The sequence below is a fragment of the Plenodomus lingam genome (genome assembly GCF_022343315.1).
Source record: "Plenodomus lingam strain CAN1 chromosome Unknown contig_18, whole genome shotgun sequence".
In the NCBI taxonomy this organism is placed as follows: domain Eukaryota; kingdom Fungi; phylum Ascomycota; class Dothideomycetes; order Pleosporales; family Leptosphaeriaceae; genus Plenodomus; species Plenodomus lingam.
In genome coordinates, this window is record NW_027093935.1 from 1,105,685 (window position 1) to 1,123,148 (window position 17,464).

Genomic DNA, 17,464 nt, shown 5'->3' on the forward strand with positions numbered 1-17,464 from the left:
AATGTGCCACTAAGCTGCGGGAGATGAACGTGATAGAGAGCCCAGACATGCAAGACCTCTAATTGAACAGGAATTAGAATGCTGTGTAAAGTTTGGGTAGGTTAAAGGACAAGTGAATAAGTGAATAAGTAGGCATGGAAGGAAATGCTCGAATTGGTGCGCATGTAGATGATTATGCCAAGCTATGGCAGGACAAACAGCTGCGTCCAATCAAAGCCTGTCTATCCCAAAACAACAAACGACGCACCTCAGAACTGCACTCCCATCCTCTCCCATATGTGCTCACCCCAAATCCTACGAACCAACACCCAATCCAACCTCTGTGTCTTTAATCCCTCTTCCCACCAATTCCGAAAAGTCCAATCCCACCTCCCTCAACATGGCCGCATGCTCATGCGCCAGTTGCATACACTGATTCCACACATTACCATTCTCGTCCACACTACTCAGCTGCCTCTTCAACAAGACGTTGAACTGATCAATGTGTTCCTTTGCCCACTTTACGCACGCAGACATGAGTGGCTGTGGGAAACACCTCTGGTACATGTCAACAGTGTTCTTGATGACGGTGAAGTAGATGTAGGAGATTTGGAAGATGTAGTCTGGGAGGTTGCCCTCGAAGATGCATTGACTAGTCGAAGTACGTTAGTGCAAGAAGAAAAGAGAAAATGGAAAGTGTCAACGTACCGAGAGCGGGTAGCAATTAAATCACCACGAGCAGCGAGATAGGCTTCCCGGGCTCGATCTTCAAATCCAAGTTGTATAACCCACGAGACATGTTGTCGTACTGAGGTAAACCAATTATTATGCTCGACCATGTGCTTGATGAGAACATTTGCGAGCTTGGCAGCTCGTTCATCGACTTTGAACGTGACTATTGTTTTGGCCATTTCGTTGCCTCTGATGTCCTTGGCCAGTGCCTTGAGTCGATCTACTTTGCCCACGGCTTCTTCAAAGTGCTGCAGCGCAATCTCAATGTCTAGGTCGTCCAGCTGGCTTTCCACCCACCGGATCGTGCGCTGCTGGCCGTCAATGTCCACAAAAGTGCTGATTTGATCATGGTTTACGCTGTCAGAGAGGTTCTCCAAGAGCTCCGTTTGTCGTAAAAGGGCCGGATCTCTTGCAAGGAGATGGCTGTAAGAGTCTTGCGTCCGGTCCTTTTCTTGCACCTCCGCTTCCTGGTTCTTGCGGAGGTCGTCTTTGGCTTTGCGGAAAGTTGAGATGAAGGCTGTCTTGTCCCCGCCATCCTCTTTCTTGGTGTCGTAAGTGAATGACTCGGAACCAGCTCGGATGATAATACGCTCTTCCGGTGTCCTCGTGACTTGAATGTCCAACAACGGGAAACATCGTTGGGCAACGTACTCTACAGCCGTCCGATTGCCATCACGCTGACTGGCAACATCATTCCGGGCCTTCTTCTCCGCAGCAATCAGCAGGTGGTCGTTGAGTAGGAGTAACCTGACCCTGCGTCTAGCCTTGAGGGTGGCCGAGTCCAGCTCAAACCATCTGGTAGACTTCCACACGATGAACCGGCCTGGTATGGGAGGTAGATATTTCTGTGAGCCTTCTACATCCCTGTATAATTGCTGGAGTTGACCGGCGCGTAGTTGATTCAGATCGCCGATAGAAGAGCGGTTCGCTCTCCGTTTGCTCGCCGCGTCCTTGCTGGCACCTGTGGCAGAAGCCGTCTGCTCGAGGGTAGTCGTCAAATCAGACATGAGTTGGCGCAGGGTGCGCATCTCGCCCTTGAGCTTCTCCGCCTCCTTGCTGATCTTGATAAACTGGGTTCTATTCTGATAGACGTTGGTCTGCAGGTCCATGGAGGTGCGGTGCTTCGTCTTGATCAGGTCGTCTTGATAGCGACGAATCTCTTCTTCGGTGGCATCTGCGAGCATGGAAGAAACATCTTGAGACTGGTGTTAGCTCTGTCGTTGCCATAGTGCTCCCCTACGAGTGAGAGCTCCAGATCAGCTCACATTGCTCTGCCCGGAGATTGGGATCCCGCAGCACTTTCATGTCCACGCGCAACAGTCGTTCCTCGGCGGTTCCAGCCGGCGCTCTTCCGTCCCTGCTGCGCTCTCTGTACTGATTCGGTATCCGGGGCATGTCTGGCATGGGAGCGCCGTTGCCATAGTCTCTGGGCGCGGTGGTGATCTTCTGCGAGTACCTCCTCTTGACCATGTCGGCCGTCTTGTCCGCCCGCTGTGGCCTCGGTTGCTGGGCATCCTGCCTCGTCCTCGATCTGCTCGATTCATCCGAAGGCCGACTCGCGTTGGACAGTGCAGCAGCAGCTCCAGCTGGCATGGGCGCACTGATCTGTCGTGGCGCGCTGATGGTCGGTGGGGCATGGGCATGCTTCTTGGGCTTGTCGCTGCGCTTCCTGCGCAACGAGATGCCCTTGGACTTTTCCTTGTCCGACATGCTCTTGGAGATTCGCTCTTCTTTGCTAACTAATTCGGGGAGAACGGGAATGTGGGAGAGGAGAGAGGGGTGAGGGGTGAGGGGTGAGGGGGGGTTTGAGTATCGGGAGTGAACAGGTCGCAGTAATCAGTGAAGAGTGGTCTGTAGTTGGTACCTAAGCTGTCCATAGGCATAAGAGCAGCTACGGGACGTCCCGACTTGATAGGTTACGTCGACTACTACCGTACCATTAGGTCGAGCTCGGACCCGCCAACTTTGACGTGCCTTTGCGCGCGCCTTTGCCCCGACATCGAAAAAGTTGCTCGCCGCCATCTCCCAAAACATCGCCCATAACCCAAATCGCCCATCAGCCAGCCCCGTCTGCTGTCCTGCTTGAACCTTCCTCTCCCTTTTCTCTCCCCGCTGAATCCATTACCTGATCCCCACCCTCCTCCTACCTCGGCCCTTCTCCCCCAGTCACACAATGTCTTCGTCGTCGTCCAACTCGTCATTAAAGCCCGGCACTATCGCGGCCATCGTCGCAGGCACCGCCGCCACCGGCTTCCTCGCATACGCCGTCTACTTTGATCACAAGCGGCGGAACGACCCCGAGTTCCGCAAACAGCTCAAGCGCGAGTCGAAGCGGACACAGCGGGCGGCAAAGGAGGAGGCTGAGCACCAGGGCGCAGAGCAGAAGAAGGCCATTCGCGAGGCGGTCGAGCGCGCCAATGAAGAAGGCTTCCCCAATGATCCGGAGGAGGTCGAGGCCTATTTCATGCAGGAAGTAGCAAAGGGTGAGGGCATGGTACAAAAAGGTATGTCCTGTCCTAGCATCGGTGGATGGAGCAGGCTGTGGTGGCAGACAAGGTACTAACCGTCTTTTCGCACAAGCAGGCGAAGACAATGTCGAGGCAGCTCTATGCTTCTACCGCGCTCTCAAAGTATACCCCAACCCAAGGGAACTCATCAACATCTACGACAAAACCGTGCCCAAGGTAGGCTATTCTTCTTCCCCGCTCTCGAATCTCTCTGCTAACAAACAACCCCTCTCCCCGCTCCAGCCCGTCCTCGACATCCTCGCCGAAATGATCGCAGTAGACACGTCGATCCCCGTAGGCGGCAGTAAAACGCCCTCAGATTCAGACTCTGTAGGCGATCTCGAATAGACCAGCACAAAACAAAAACACACAGAAATCGCCTTTAGTTGCGTTGCGTTGCGCATTCTGATGCCCCGTATACACCTCCCCCAGCTGCTCCCATCATCGAATCAAAACACACACACACACACACACACACACACAAACACAGACACACACCATAGAAGCAAACAAAAACAAACACACAACCCACAAACGATGATGATGACGGCCTTGTACCATAACCCTTGTAACCTGTATTATATCACCAAAATTCACCAGTGTGGTGTCTGAATTAGGGGTCTTTTATGCATGATGCATGCATGCATGCAATGCAAGTCCCCCGGGCGTTCCGGTTCGGGTCGTTGAAATGTCGTGTCATCTCTCCCAGGCGGCATTAGTAGGATGATGGAGGGAAGTTTTGGCAAATGCTGCATAATACTTCGCTTTCTGGAGAGGCTTCTCTTTTTCTCTCTCCCTCTCTGATGAGGCGAAAATACCCCACTCTTGTTTCTGTCTGGTGGGTGGATGGAATTTAATGCAGATGCAGATGCAGATGCAGATGCAGAGATATACATTTACTTATATCCTGTCCATGTCAATTGCTATAATGATGACGATGATCGATGACGTATGCTGAAGAAGGAGGAAAATTAAAGTGCTTTGGATGGTTGAATTGTCAACTCAGTGGGCAATATTTCATCGCCCCGAGAAAAATAATAGAGCAAGGCATGCCTGGCTACGGTACAAGGCAGTAGTTCAAGGTGCAGTATTAGTTCGTCATCTGATTGGTGATTGGTTGGTCGAGCATGTTAAAGCGTACGTGTATGCCAAGTGTGCATATCAGCACTTCTTGTGTCTGGCTATGGTCATGGTCATGGCTGTGCCTATATCGTTTCTCTACACCCTCCCAAACGCCTCGCTTGAAATGACGGTTCGTCAATCAATCCGCTTTCGGTTTCGCTTTCCCTGCCCTCGTCCTTCATCTTCTCTTTCTCTGCTCTCTGCACTCTCTCCCTTTCGCTTCAACCCAAAACCCAAAATATACACAACACGCCTCAACGGCGCAAGAGAACTAGAATGTCGATGTAATGATGCCATGTCCAAACTGTCTTTCAGCAAGAGCACGAGCTGTCTGTCGGTGGCTGGCTAGGGTTAATGTTCACATCAATCACTATTAGAACTTGTTAGCATGATAATCCCTCTTCCCAATCCGTCCTCAAAACCAAACAAAGAAGAAACATACTTTGACTCTGTCCCTGTTGCCCCTCGCCTTCCATGCCTGGCAACGCCTGCGCAATCCTCTTGAACAGCGCCTTTACATTATGCCCCACCTTTGCGCTCGTCTCAATGAACATGAGATTGTTTTTCTTGGCCTCCTCTTCGCCCTGCGCCGTCGTGACTTCCCGCTTGTCGTTAAGATCCGTCTTGTTGCCAACAAGCACAATGATGACGTCGTTGCTGCGCTCGCTGCGCACGTCGTCGACCCATTTGCGTGTGTTTTCAAACGTCTTCTTGTTGGTGATGTCATACACTACGACGGCCACGCTTGAGTCGCGGATGTACGAAGGGATCAGGGAGCGGAATCGTTCTTGGCCGGCTGTGTCCCAGAGTTGGAGGCGGACGGTGCGGTCTTCGAGGTACATTGTCTGGTGGAGGATATGTTAGATTGCTTTACTTGGTGCAGCAGAGAAGTTGCCGGTATCGTTGTGGTTGTGCTGTGATGGGAGGGTGGCAAGAAAGCACACCTTTGACAAGAAGTCTATGCCGATGGTGGCTTGGTATGTATTGTCGAATGAGTCGTACATGAAGCGTGTGATGAGGGAGGTTTTGCCCACTGGTGTAGGCTAGTTAGTTACACTGTTTCCTCTCTAATATCACCATCGCCCATGCAAGGCTGAACAAGGGAAAGCTCACCACTCTGCTCGCCCAAGAAGACCAACCTATACACATCAGCATCCAAGATCTCCTGCCCTCCCTGCATGCCAGAATCTCACTCACTTGAACTTCTTGAGCGGATTCGAGTACCCTGATTGCGCCATTGTTGCTGCCAAAGAGTCGTGAAAGGGACCGGGAATTCAAAGGTTGGTTGGATCTACAAGAATAGTATCAAAGCGTCGGTCTCGTTTGTGATTGCGTATCGTGCCGTGTCGTGTCGTGCCGTGCCGTGTCGTGTCGTGTCCTATCGAAGCGGGGCTAGGGGATGGATGAATAGAAGTTTGGGGGGAGGTTGCTTTGTTTCCTTGGAGGAATCCCAATGGACCCCCTAGTACCTGGACGACTTCTGCCACCGACCGCCGCCCGACACTACCGAGCGGCCACAGGGCGGGTGGACTATTCTGGGATTAGCCGCCCATTAGTCCGATTCGGGCTAGTCGCCGATTCGAAAAGTTCGCGGCCTTTGGCTGAGAAGGAAACCCCCACAACCTTTTGGGGCATTTACAACACCAACTCCAACACCAATACTAACAATAAATAACGAGAATTACACGAAGAGCGAGCATGGCCGACACGGAATCAGCCCCAGCGCAGTACAAGCAACCCAGCCGTAAAGGCAAGAAGGCGTGGCGCAAAAATGTAGATGTCACAGAGATTCAGAGTGGACTGGAAGATGTGCGGGACCAGATCATCACTGGGTAAGTTTGGAAAATAAACATATATTCTGTACCTTACATGGTCATACTAACATAATTGCAGTGGTGTCATTGCAGAAAAGCCATCTGACCAACTCTTCGCCGTCGACACAATAGGCTCGGCCGACATCCAAAAGGCCACCGCCCGTCGCCACAAGCCACTCAAAGTTGACCAGATCCTCGCCCAACGCTCCGCCGTCCCCGCCGTCCCTTCGCGGAAACGTCTCTCCGAAATAGCCGATGACGGCAAACGCAAGAAGTCCAAGGTCTCAGGTAAAGAATTCGATCGGCTGCGTGCTATCGCCTATGGCGGCGATCAGACCAAAAAGGACATTGTACAGACGGGCAACACCGCCGACTACGATCCATGGGCCGTGCAGGAGGTCAAGAAAGACCCACGTTTCACCTTTCTCAAGGAGAAGAAGGCCAAAGTCGCGCCCGTCACCCTAAAGCATGCGCCCATCTCCCAAGCCAAGTCTGGCAAGCCCATTCCCTCTGTCCGCAAACCCGCTGGCGGCAAATCCTACAACCCCAAATTCGAAGACTGGCAAAACGAACTCATGCGCGAATCCGACAAGGCTGTCGAAGCCGAGAAGAAGCGTCTGCAGGAAGCCCGCGAAGAAGCCGAACGCATGGAGCGTGCGGCTGTAGAGTCCGAGGATGATTCGGGCGAAGAAAGTGTATGGGAAAGCGAGTGGGAAGGCTTCAGTGGCGACGAAGAGGAGAAGTTGAAGGTGAAGCGACCGGAGAGGAAGAGTCTGTCACAGCGGAATAAGATCAAGAGGAGAAAGGAGGCGGAGCGGAAAGCAATCCACGAAAAGAAGATGAAGGCCAAGGAACAACAAGTACAGGAGATCAAGAAACTCGCGAAGAGTGTCGAGGCCAAAGAGAAGGCGCGCGACGCTGTGCGCAAGGCCCTCGAGGACAAGGTCAACGAAGTCGTATCCGAAGACGAGGGTGGTGAAATCGAGCTCCGCAAAAAGCAATTTGGAAAGGCTCCGTACGACACCTCTTAACCCCAGCTCTGGAACCACACCATGCTAACAGTAAACCACAGCATCCCCGAAGCCCCGCTCGAAGTCGTCCTCCCAGACGAACTCCGCGACTCCCTCCGCCTCCTCAAACCAGAAGGCAATCTCCTCAAAGACCGCTTCTACACCATGATGCTGCAGGGCAAAGTCGAAGCTAGACGCCAGATTCCTTATGCTAAGCAGAGAAAGTACACGGTTTCTGAAAAGTGGAGTTATAAGGATTGGCAGTTACCCAAGGCTACCTAATTGGCGCCTTTGGGAACTGGGAAGGGGAAGGAAGGAGGCAGGCAGGTAATGAAGTGAAAAACGAAGGAAAGGGAAGGGACGTTCTACTAGTTTGTAACCCTTGGGATAAGCAGGATACTTCCCATATGAGAGAGATTGGTGGCAGTGGGGCAAGTGGGATATTACCCATACTACTAGAAAATGCGTCCAAGACGGGCTTGCATTGTTTTAAAAGTGTGCACAATGCTATTCCCTCTCGACACATCATCCAAACAAAAATACCCCTGAGCAAAAGAACAGCACTGTCATAACAATCCACTCCGACATGTTCGGCCATCCCTCCCAACCAACAAATTCATCGCCGACGCCTGCGCCTGTAGAGAGGTAAATTTGAGCGAGTGGCTTCAGTGAAATAAGTCTTCAAGTCTGTACTTCCCATATTCAAGGACTGTGTGCAATGAATCCCGTCAATTTCAGCTGTTTGCAGCATGAATCACTCTCCCGACTCAAACAATGATAATAAACGATGCAACGACCTCAGCAAAGCGTGATATTCTCGAACTTGCGCTCCAGCTCGGCCCATTTTCGTAGGAAGACGATTCCGAGGGAGATTCTGTAGGCAAAAGGTTCAGCTTCTCCGAGGAGTAATACATTGACTGTAGGTGGTGGTCTGAGCAGTGTCCCATCGCAGTCCTCATAGGTGATATTTAGGGACCTGTATATGTCGGCTGGTATATGCGTACGATGCTTAAGCGATTCGGGGAAACAATTTGGAATATTATAGTGATCTCCACATCCAACTGAAATCGCCAGCAACTTGAAGATTTGGCCGTGCAATTGAAATTCTTTGGATGTGAGATCGATTGTTCGTGGTTTGGTGAGGATACCGATGCACTTGCCGTTGAGAGTTTTGATCTCCCATTGAGGGTGACAGCCTTGCGCGTGAGTGGCGTGCCTTGAAATTTGCACAAGACTCGTCTGGCCTCGAGTGCTGAGCAACGTTTGTGGGATTTGGGATATACCTGCAGGAGCTTGACAGGTCGGTAGGGTGTCAAAAGCATCGTGACAGAATTCAGAATACGAAGGCCACTTTGACTTTGCAAATTCGTTGTATTCATCAAAGGTCATGTGTTGTAATTTCTGGATGGGCTCGTGGGCCAAAGTTTCTGAAAGACATCCTTCTGCCACAGCTAAGGCTATGTTTAAACATGGTGTGCTCATCCTGAGAGAACTTTCATCTGAATGGAATGAAGGAAATCCATCAGGGTAATCATTCCAGGGAAAGGTAATATGGCCAGTCAATTGGAAGCTATTTTCACAACTGCCGGTCTCGTTTGGACGCTTTTCGTCGTGTCCGCTCATGTTCACTGTCCATCTTACTAATGACCCGAATATATGGTGGAAGCCGATAGCACCCGATATAGATGACCATGACCAACTAGGAAGGCAGATCTCTGAGGATGTTCGTAGTTCCATTTTTTTCGTAGCAGTCCAGAGCAATGCTGCATCAATATCATGAAGAGGCAAACCGCAGGTGAAGTTCTCAGAATAGTTGCGGACGCCGTAAATTGCTGTAGCAATGCCCGCAAAAGCGTTGTATACGTCCGATGAGCAAGAAAAATTGCGCATATTGTAGGATGAACAAATGTCGCGGTATGACTGAAATTGGGGTGATGTATCTGTGGACTTTTGGGCCAGGCTCCATTCTTGACTATGAATATCTGGATCATTTCCGTTCAACATGGCTTCCTCGCTCGTGATTCCTTCTGGACACCCCCAGAAGCTCTGGGTTGGAGTCAGAAATAATTGCCTTCTACTAAGCAAGTGTTCCTGATACGTCCAGGCTCGTGTTCCCCAGACTGAATCCTTCATTGAGTCATCGAGGTCAGGCAGACAGGTGCGAATCTGCAGGCCACACATCCGATATTCCCTGATCGACAATTGACGCGCCTCGCTGACTCCAGGGATGCGCACGTTCATATTGTCGCCACAGAGTGTAATAATTGTGTAGGCTGCATTGGAGTAGATGTTTTGCATCCCTGCAATTTGGTCTTTTTTATCTTCAACATCATCCTGGACGATGCCTTGTCTCCAAATCTTAGTCAGTATGGGTGCGTGAAGTGCAACATGGAATGCCCAAGGGCTCACATACGTAAACGATCGGCCCAGAGATAGCGCTCGCCCATGTGCAGACATACTTGTATTGCATCCTCGATGGTAGCTGGCATGTGCTTCATTGAGAGACCACCTCTTTCTTCATATTCCCGAACTGTTGATAAGGTGGACATGAGCTTGGTTTTATCTGTACACAGACCCCAAACATAACTTAAAGTTACGTAGCGACACCTAAGCTGCGATAGTTGAACAAGCTTTCGTTCTTGGACATCAATACAGCGGAATGCAGCTGGGAGTTTGACAGCATTCGACTGCCCTGTTGAACCCAGTTCATGTTTGTCCCAGCATTCCTCAATAGTGGACCTCAAATGTGCCCAGTTGATCAGTTTCGAAACGTGAACATGAGAGTCTTGTCTCGACGAGACCGCTTCTGTTGGGCACCAGATTTTGAGTCGTCTGAAACAGGAGTAACGAGGGGGAACTTCCATATAAGCATACAGCCCAAGCAAATCTTGTCTATCTGTTGCAGGATACACGGAAGACTTAAGTCGCAATCCGGTAGCGAAGGTTCTGCTGCTTGAATCCTCCGGCCAATGGCTTACGTCTTGTTGCAAGAGGTCATGCAATGCGCAACCTTGCACGGACTTGATGTCATCCCATGTTCCGAAATTGATGCTCTCTGATACTGACTTGCAGTATATCAAATGCCCGAGCCGTAGATGCTGACAGAAGCCACAGAGAGACTCATGTCTCTCCACAGACGACTCTATCATCGAGCATTGTTCGCATCGGGCATGGAATAAGGTATAATTGTCGATTTCTAATTCACAGGCATGTGCGATCGGAGAATTCTCGTAGAATGACAGATGGACAAGGCTCCATCAGTATCCAGTCTGTACGTCTGTTGATCCGTGTCTTTTCAGTTCCAGAAGATGTCGGTCGATCGATGGATGTTTTGGATGGACATGAGTGCGCCATTATCAGACATCACCTCGTACAAGTTCTGCCGACGCTGCAATGACGCATCAGCTCAGCGATGAAGCATTCCAGGTTACTCTCCATGAGGTCTTGAGGGGTTGTTGCCAGTGTGTCAGCATTTCAGTATCTCAGTATCACTCATCGAGTGGCTCTTCCATCACGGCACTGTGACGTAGATAAGTGCAGTCAGCACTCGGAACGGAAGTCATCTTATCGATAAGCCCCATGTCACAATTTCGAGCAGTCGCAATTCACATCTCCAACCCAGACATACATACAATGGCATTCCGGAAACGAAACATTGCGCTTTCGCGCGCACCGCCAGGCGATGATGTGCCAAGTATACCTACAGTTGCGTCGATAGCATCGCCAGCGCCAGCATCTCCCGGCGTGCGCCCCTCACCCATCGATGGTCGCCCCACCACCTCCACTGGCACGCCTTCACTTGATGGCATATTGGCAGGTCATGCAGGCTTGCCACTAGGCAATTCGATCATGATAGAAGAGAGTGGCACGACCGACTATGCAGGTGCTCTGCTAAGATTCTACGCGGCGGAGGGTGTGGTGCAGGGACACAAGGTACATGTAGTGGGCATGGGCGAGGTATGGGGCAGAGAGCTTCCAGGTATCTCAGAGGGCAAAGAGGATAAAAGGAGAGAGGGTAAGGAGAGGGCGGAGAAGATGAAGATTGCGTGGAGATATGAGGGGTTGGGACAGTTTGAAAGTGCTCGAGGTGCGTCGTTGTACATAAACTTCATCCCATGCAATTCTTCGAGAGTTTGCATCTGACGCTATGTATTCAGGGTCTCCAACTACAGTCAAGACAGCTAGCCAATCTGAAGATGCGTTGGAACAAGTTTCGGTGTTTTGCCATACCTTCGATCTTGCCAAAAGACTTACGCTCCCGGTCGGCAGCGCAATCAATTATATCCCGATACCTCGACCCACATCAGCCACCTCTTCGCCTTTCCCATCGATACTGCAGAATCTGCAGAGACAACTTGCCTCAACACCATTGCATATGGTGCATAGACTCGTGATACCGTCGCTCCTCTCGCCCGCCTTATATCCACCGTTTGCAGCGCATCCCAACTTCATACTCCAATTCCTACACGGCCTCCGAGCTTTGCTCCGGCAATATCCCACACGCCTTACTGCAATCTTCACCCTCCCATTGTCGCTCTATCCAAGGTCGTCAGGGGTTGTTCGCTGGATGGAGATCCTTTCTGATGGTATTCTCGAGCTATCGCCGTTCCCCTACTCGCACAGGCAAGCTCTTGCGCAATCAGCGGGTACGACAAAAGACGAAGAGAGACCACAAGGCATGCTCGATGTGCACAAACTGCCAGTGTTCCATGAAAAAGGCGGCGGCGGAGGGGCAGACGACCTGGGGGAAGAGATGGCGTTCACGTTGAGTAGACGAAAGTTTGTGATTGCCAAATTCAGCCTGCCCCCAATGGAAGGTGATACGGAGGCGCAGGAGCAGGCGGTCAGGGAGGCAGCCGGTACGAGCTCGATGCCGAAGAAGGAGGATCTGGAGTTTTAGGTCGGCGGAACGTGTTTGGCGACCAATAGACGATACCCTTTGTAGCAGTAGACCTAGTGAAACTTGCATCCATTCCATGGGCCATGGCTATGCTGTCAAGATGCATGTATCCTGCCCGCCGTTTCACTCGTCCTCACTATCATCCCCAAGCATGTCTTCCATTTCAATTTGCTCCCATCCCGCGCTGCTTGCGCCTGAGCCAAAACCACGCGTATAATTGCGTCCAAAAGATGCTTGTCTGGGATTAAAGGTCATGCCAGCAAAGCGAGCGCGAAATCCATCGCCCATGCACGATGATGCGGCAAGAAAAGCGAGAAAAAACAGAAAAGGAACCAAGAGCAAGAGACTCAGCAGTAATAGGACGTGCATTGCGATTTCGTTGGATGACGAGCTGAGTTAGGAAGTGTGGACGAGCTGAAGAAGTCTCGTACTATTGCTACCTAGGTGGTTATGACATAGGTAGCGCCGGTGTTTGGATGCGCTAACACCGATCCCCTGGGCGTCACTCATCTCCACAAGAAGCGCAGCTCAACAAAACGCTCGAATGCGACTTCAAGCGCAAATCGAAAATGAACAAGATTACAAGAGCCCCAATTAGCGCATTCTTGCTGCTATCATGCGCACTGAGCGTGTCTGCACACGGCGGTGCGACAGAGCATCCACAGGTCGAGGTTGCGCCAGATGCAGACTGGGCGACGCGACATATGGCTGGTATAAACACCCTACAAAGCGCCATATACCCTTGGTAGAGTGCCAGGTAGACTGATACTGCTATACAGAGGAGCATCACCTTTCCGGCTTCGACGCAACGACCTTCTTCAATTTGCACGACTACGAGAGCACGGGGCTCTGGACGGCCAAGGATATCCGCCGCACTTACGGCCTCGAAGACGTCTCCTCGGCCTCCATCTCCGAGGGCAAGAAAGGAGCCGTTGTCCAGACCATCCTTGACATGTTCGACATCGACAAGGACGGCGCCATCTCGCTCTCCGAATTCCTTCGCAAAGACCAGGAGGGCACAAAGTTGCCCGATTTTGGTATGGGGCCTGGACATCATGGCGACGACGAGTATGAGTATGAAATCCATCATTTTGAAAAGTATCACAGCGGGGATGATGTCAAAGAGGAGGATTTGAACCATCCTGAGGACATTGCCCATTTCAAGATGCACGAGGAGAAAGAGGCAGCGCAGGAAGAGTGGGAACGGTTGGAGATGAGGGGCGTCGTGGAGAAGAACATTCCTGCAAAGTATAGGAGGAATTAAAGATGTATACGACATTATACATTCTGAATATATGCGGCACGATGGCGTTTGGTGTTGGTGGGTGTGGGCGTGGGCGTAGTGGGCCCTGCCAGGAGTCAAAGGATCAGACGTATACCCATGGTACAGTGATTCTATGGGCTTGGAGGTCTGATCTATATTATGTGTACCGGTATGTTATCGAGTTAACGTGGAGTCACAGAACATGTAATATGTAGTCAGTAAATACTATACAGAACGCAAACGCTTGACCGTGGGTAAGCAAGGCAAGGGTTACCTAGCGATCGCCCCCACACAGAGCAAACAGAGGACATGAAACTATACCCAATCTGGTCACAAAGGGCTAACTACCTAGCTCAGCTTCAGTTGATATTGTCTCCCGTGTCCACCACTGGCAAGACTGGGCAGGCCGTCCTTTTTAAAGTACCTAACATGACTCCTCGTGAGGCAGCAGCGTTCAATCCCGCCATGGCATATATAAAGCCATTACTCGTACCCATATGTCCAAACTCGCCTCACCAACCTGGCTGAATTCACCATGTGGGCTAAGCTAGTCAACGCAGCATCTTTCAACTATTTCGCCCATGATCTTTTACGTCTCCCGCGCGAGCTCCGCTGATTTGATCTACTCTGAATTCTTCTCAAGATGGTTCGTTTTCGATATGGACGACACCAACATCCTGCCCGACATCAGTGACCCGCAACTCCGCCAAGAACTACTCGAAGCCTTCTTCTCCCACGCTTCCTGTTAAATCATACACACCAACTACCTTCCTCTTCTCAATGAAGTCAGCCAATAAGAGGGCGGATGGACCTATCAACAGACCAGCACAATCTGGGGCGCCTACGCAGCCTACAAACCCTTCATCCGACACCTCACGGTTAAAGCCATGGAATTCGAACTTGAGGAAACAGAGCTCCTTCGCCTCGGGTGGGAATGCAGCATTTCCCGCACCGAAGTACGCAAAGAGTGGGCTGAACTTCTCGAGCCCCCCCGGCTAGAGCATCTGAGTAGGTATAGTACTGAACAAAATATCACCCACGCAATTCCACTGGGCAAACTTCTCCCCCATTCTGTACGAGCTGCGCGCCGTGCTCCCGAGATTACGCATTGTTTTTATCGTAGATTATAATATCCTGCTGCGTAAAACATGGGATGCTGAGGAACATGATGATGGTATACATTACTATGCCCCGCATCAGATCAAGAGAGATGTCCATATGACGGAGCTGGTGGCACCGCCAAGCCAGACGGACAGGGAGTATGTAGATAGGTATTGCACGAGGAAGTTGGAGGTCAAGGTTCGGGACGCTATTGTGGGCTCGTTGAGTGAGGGGCTTTATGAAAGGGAGAAGTTGATTCCTCATCATGTTGCAAAGGAGCCGGCGTTGGCGAGGGTGCTGATGGAGGAGCACTACCAGGTATACAAAACATGGAACGAGATGCAAAGGAGTAGGTCAGGGGTAAGAGATAAGTAAACAAGTAGGTGAAACGTACGGCCTATCTTTGCGATCATAGATGAAGATGGTTATGAACTACTAGGTCTTTGCTTAAGTCCAAGAAACCTCACACGTGGCTGGGTTTCAATCAGCTGTCAAAGCAGTCTTTCTTAGGAGGCTCGACTAGTACGTCTGCTCAATCATAATTCAGCTACAGCACGGCTTGCAGATTTGGTCAATTTCCATTGCATTATCTAGTTTCCTATGGAACAATACCGTAGGTATAGACATTGTCATGCTTTCAGAAAACCACCCACGCCCAAGCATGCAGGTGTGTCAAGATCAATACCGGCCTCCACATGATCACTCCGTATCTAAAGGAAAAATGTTCCTCACTTTGACCCCGATATCAATTCTGCCAGAGAACTGATTAGATCGCAAGACCAAACCTGCTTGACCTCTTCGTTTTCGCCCCGTTCAGCGCCGTCTTAACCTTGTTATGATACTTGTCATTTCCCCAAGCCTGACTAGCATCCCACAACATAACACCTCCCATCTTCTCACTCTCCTTCGCCTTCTCAAGATAAGCACCAAGATTTGCTGGCTCCACATAACCACTCGACGCCGCAGTCTTACCCGCCGGCAGTCCGACAAAAAACGTCGAATTCTTGCTCTTAGCCCAATCGCTCCAGGCCGAGAAGTTGGGTACCGAGCCCGTGTTGCATTGCGGGTTGTTGTAGAATTGCACAAAGACCATGTCGAAATGGACATTTTCTAAAATTTCTTTTTGCGCCAGGGGGATCGGATCTAAGGGACATTGGGGAGCGGCTGTGAGGTAGAAAGGTTTGTCGTGACTTGCGGTGCCTTGCATTTGGGCGCGCAGGGCGTTCGCAAAGGCGGCGCCATTAGGCATCGAGTGCTCAAAGTCCAGGTCGAAGCCATCGACAGAGGCGCTGCCAAAGGGCCGGGCAATTCCACTCTTCCCCTGGTTGGGGCCGAACATCTGCCATATCTTTTCTGCGGCATGCACGGCGGCTGGAGCGTCGGGGAAGCCAGGATCGGCGCTGATGGCGCCGCCGATTGATAAGAGGATGGTTTTCTTCTTGGACTGGCAGGTTTTGATGTCGGCTTCTATTTCTGGGCAAATGAGTGGTTGCTTTGACTCGTCGCATTTTCCCTGCTGGTTTGCAAAGTTGAGTTCAGGCTCGCCTTTTCCAGAGTTGATGGACACTACGAATGAGAGGATTATGATATCGATGTTGGTGTCTTCACAGTATGTCGAGAGTCGGTTTTGAGACGTGGGCTGAGCCGCAGAGTTTTGACCCCAGTATACAGCTAGGTTGGTCTTTACTGCAGGGTTGTAGTCTGCGAGAGCAAAGCTCGACATGCATAATATCGTGTGAGCGATTGAAAGTAGTTTCATGATTGGATAAATTATAATAATGCTTCAGTTGAAGGCAGTGTGTGATTGTGATTGTAATAGTTGTTCTGCTGAGTTTTTCTTCGTTGTAGGATATGGTGCAGAGTTCAAGCATGCGAAGGGTAGGTGATTTATAGAGGAAATGTGGTCTGACTCCCAGATATTGATTGCATGACGATGTAATGACCGAAAGTTTTGAGTCAGTGTTTGATGACAGTAATGCTAATGACACCTTAGCATCATCTACTTCGTAGCAGATCCGAATATTCTCCTATTCCAGATTGTCGACATGCTTTGAGTCCCATATGGAGAGTGAGCTTTTGGGGACAGCTGGTACGCAGTATTTGGTTGATATAGAAAATCGGTTGTCCACTCTTACTAATACAATCGTAGAATTCATCACCGACTGTCGTTCTTCGTATGATGCTGATGTTACTAAAGAGTGTGACTTGCCTAACCTTGCGCGTCACTGCAGTAATCAACATGACTCTTTGGCAGACGGAGTGACGCTGACAATTGTGGCCCAGATTTGACTCATCAATTGTGTCGGTTGTTGTACTAGTACGAAATTTACACGTCAGTAGCCAACAGGTGGTGACTCTACGGCCCAGCATAGGTATTGCTCTGGCCCTTTCTCTCTCTCTGAGTTATCCGTTGATGAACACAAGTAAAACTTGCAATTCCGGGTAGCTGGCTCTATGGCTCCAATTCATCAATAGTTATAAGGACCAATATTTCTTGCAATGTTGCAAGGTTGTTAGGTTTTAGGAAACATTGGACGGTGTTGGAGGGCTACATGGATTAAGACGAAAGATGCCTTGATTATAGTTGGCAACAATCAAGCTAATCAAGACTCTAGGTTAAGGCTTGATTAGTGGGCGTTTAGGTAGACGTTGGCTTAATTAATATATATTTTAGGCTTCCAATATAAGGCTAAATTAATAAAGCTTTATAGTCCTAATACTTTAAATTACAATTATTCTTAGTATTAAAGTTTATTACCTAACATAGTACAATAATTAGTCATAGTGTTAGGGGGTTGGCAATTTCGCGAACACGGCCATCACGCGCGCAGCCTCAGTAGACCGCATTAGCAGCAACAAATTACTTACAGCATCAACAGATGACATCGTCTCTGAACCGCGTCTGTCACGTCCTTGAGTACACTTCTGTCCACCCTTTTCTACAATCGCACCCCTCGCTACCTTCCTCAAGCTTCGCGACTGCGACTATATTCCCGAACGTGGTCTTGCCGACGATATCCCGTTCTTGAGACTTC

General features: G+C 50.3%; 10 protein-coding genes across 10 annotated transcripts; 5 read left to right on the forward strand and 5 right to left on the reverse strand.

Annotated features, from left to right (window-relative positions):
• Window positions 1–294: 294 nt before the first annotated feature.
• On the reverse strand, window positions 295–2,544 carry IAQ61_003807 (uncharacterized protein; the record flags this gene model as incomplete). Its single annotated transcript, XM_003837327.2, has 3 exons — window positions 1,977–2,544; window positions 688–1,906; window positions 295–631 (listed from the first exon to the last, which is right to left on the reverse strand). The coding sequence occupies exons 1-3, from the start codon at window positions 2,419–2,421 to the stop codon at window positions 295–297; spliced, it is 2,001 nt and encodes a 666-aa protein (XP_003837375.1). The 5' UTR covers window positions 2,422–2,544.
• Window positions 2,545–2,884: 340 nt separating this feature from the next.
• On the forward strand, window positions 2,885–3,566 carry IAQ61_003808 (uncharacterized protein; the record flags this gene model as incomplete). Its single annotated transcript, XM_066096102.1, has 2 exons — window positions 2,885–3,205; window positions 3,312–3,566. 2 exons carry the CDS (start codon window positions 2,885–2,887, stop codon window positions 3,564–3,566), a joined length of 576 nt encoding a protein of 191 aa, XP_065953978.1.
• A 1,157-nt stretch (window positions 3,567–4,723) lies between these two features.
• RAB6 (Ras- protein Rab6) lies at window positions 4,724–5,182 on the reverse strand (the record flags this gene model as incomplete). Its single annotated transcript, XM_003837329.2, has 1 exon — window positions 4,724–5,182. One exon carries the CDS (start codon window positions 5,180–5,182, stop codon window positions 4,724–4,726), a length of 459 nt encoding a protein of 152 aa, XP_003837377.2.
• Window positions 5,183–5,860: 678 nt separating this feature from the next.
• IAQ61_003810 (uncharacterized protein) lies at window positions 5,861–7,892 on the forward strand. Its single transcript, XM_003837330.2, has 3 exons — window positions 5,861–6,172; window positions 6,234–7,169; window positions 7,227–7,892. Exons 1-3 carry the CDS (start codon window positions 6,039–6,041, stop codon window positions 7,444–7,446), a joined length of 1,290 nt encoding a protein of 429 aa, XP_003837378.1. The 5' UTR covers window positions 5,861–6,038; the 3' UTR covers window positions 7,447–7,892.
• Window positions 7,893–7,962: 70 nt separating this feature from the next.
• IAQ61_003811 (uncharacterized protein) lies at window positions 7,963–10,415 on the reverse strand (the record flags this gene model as incomplete). Its single annotated transcript, XM_066096103.1, has 2 exons — window positions 7,963–9,509; window positions 9,578–10,415. Coding segments are annotated over 2 exons (2,385 nt in total), but the record flags the coding sequence as incomplete, so codon positions are not given.
• Window positions 10,416–10,704: 289 nt separating this feature from the next.
• On the forward strand, window positions 10,705–12,475 carry IAQ61_003812 (uncharacterized protein; the record flags this gene model as incomplete). The annotated part of the gene is made up of 2 exons (XM_003837332.2): window positions 10,705–11,251; window positions 11,322–12,475. Coding segments are annotated over 2 exons (1,290 nt in total), but the record flags the coding sequence as incomplete, so codon positions are not given.
• Window positions 12,476–12,566: 91 nt separating this feature from the next.
• On the reverse strand, window positions 12,567–13,639 carry IAQ61_003813 (uncharacterized protein; the record flags this gene model as incomplete). The annotated part of the gene is made up of 2 exons (XM_066096104.1): window positions 12,567–13,480; window positions 13,603–13,639. 2 exons carry the CDS (start codon window positions 13,637–13,639, stop codon window positions 12,567–12,569), a joined length of 951 nt encoding a protein of 316 aa, XP_065953980.1.
• Window positions 13,640–13,909: 270 nt separating this feature from the next.
• On the forward strand, window positions 13,910–14,077 carry IAQ61_003814 (uncharacterized protein; the record flags this gene model as incomplete). The annotated part of the gene is made up of 1 exon (XM_066096105.1): window positions 13,910–14,077. The coding sequence occupies one exon, from the start codon at window positions 13,910–13,912 to the stop codon at window positions 14,075–14,077; it is 168 nt and encodes a 55-aa protein (XP_065953981.1).
• A 31-nt stretch (window positions 14,078–14,108) lies between these two features.
• Window positions 14,109–14,804, forward strand: IAQ61_003815 (uncharacterized protein; the record flags this gene model as incomplete). The annotated part of the gene is made up of 2 exons (XM_066096106.1): window positions 14,109–14,295; window positions 14,347–14,804. The coding sequence occupies 2 exons, from the start codon at window positions 14,109–14,111 to the stop codon at window positions 14,802–14,804; spliced, it is 645 nt and encodes a 214-aa protein (XP_065953982.1).
• Window positions 14,805–15,195: 391 nt separating this feature from the next.
• On the reverse strand, window positions 15,196–16,188 carry IAQ61_003816 (uncharacterized protein; the record flags this gene model as incomplete). The annotated part of the gene is made up of 1 exon (XM_003837336.1): window positions 15,196–16,188. The coding sequence occupies one exon, from the start codon at window positions 16,186–16,188 to the stop codon at window positions 15,196–15,198; it is 993 nt and encodes a 330-aa protein (XP_003837384.1).
• Window positions 16,189–17,464: the final 1,276 nt, after the last annotated feature.

What these genes read in the sequence shown, in the direction of transcription:
- IAQ61_003810 (XM_003837330.2), top strand. Translation starts at nt 6,039, where the DNA reads ATGGCCGACACGGAATCAGCCCCAGCGCAGTACAAGCAACCCAGCCGT. An exon ending in CGGGACCAGATCATCACTGG is followed by an intron (nt 6,173 to 6,233) that starts GTAAGTTTGGAA and finishes ACATAATTGCAG; the next exon opens with TGGTGTCATTGCAGAAAAGC. An exon ending in AAGCAATTTGGAAAGGCTCC is followed by an intron (nt 7,170 to 7,226) that starts GTACGACACCTC and finishes AGTAAACCACAG; the next exon opens with CATCCCCGAAGCCCCGCTCG.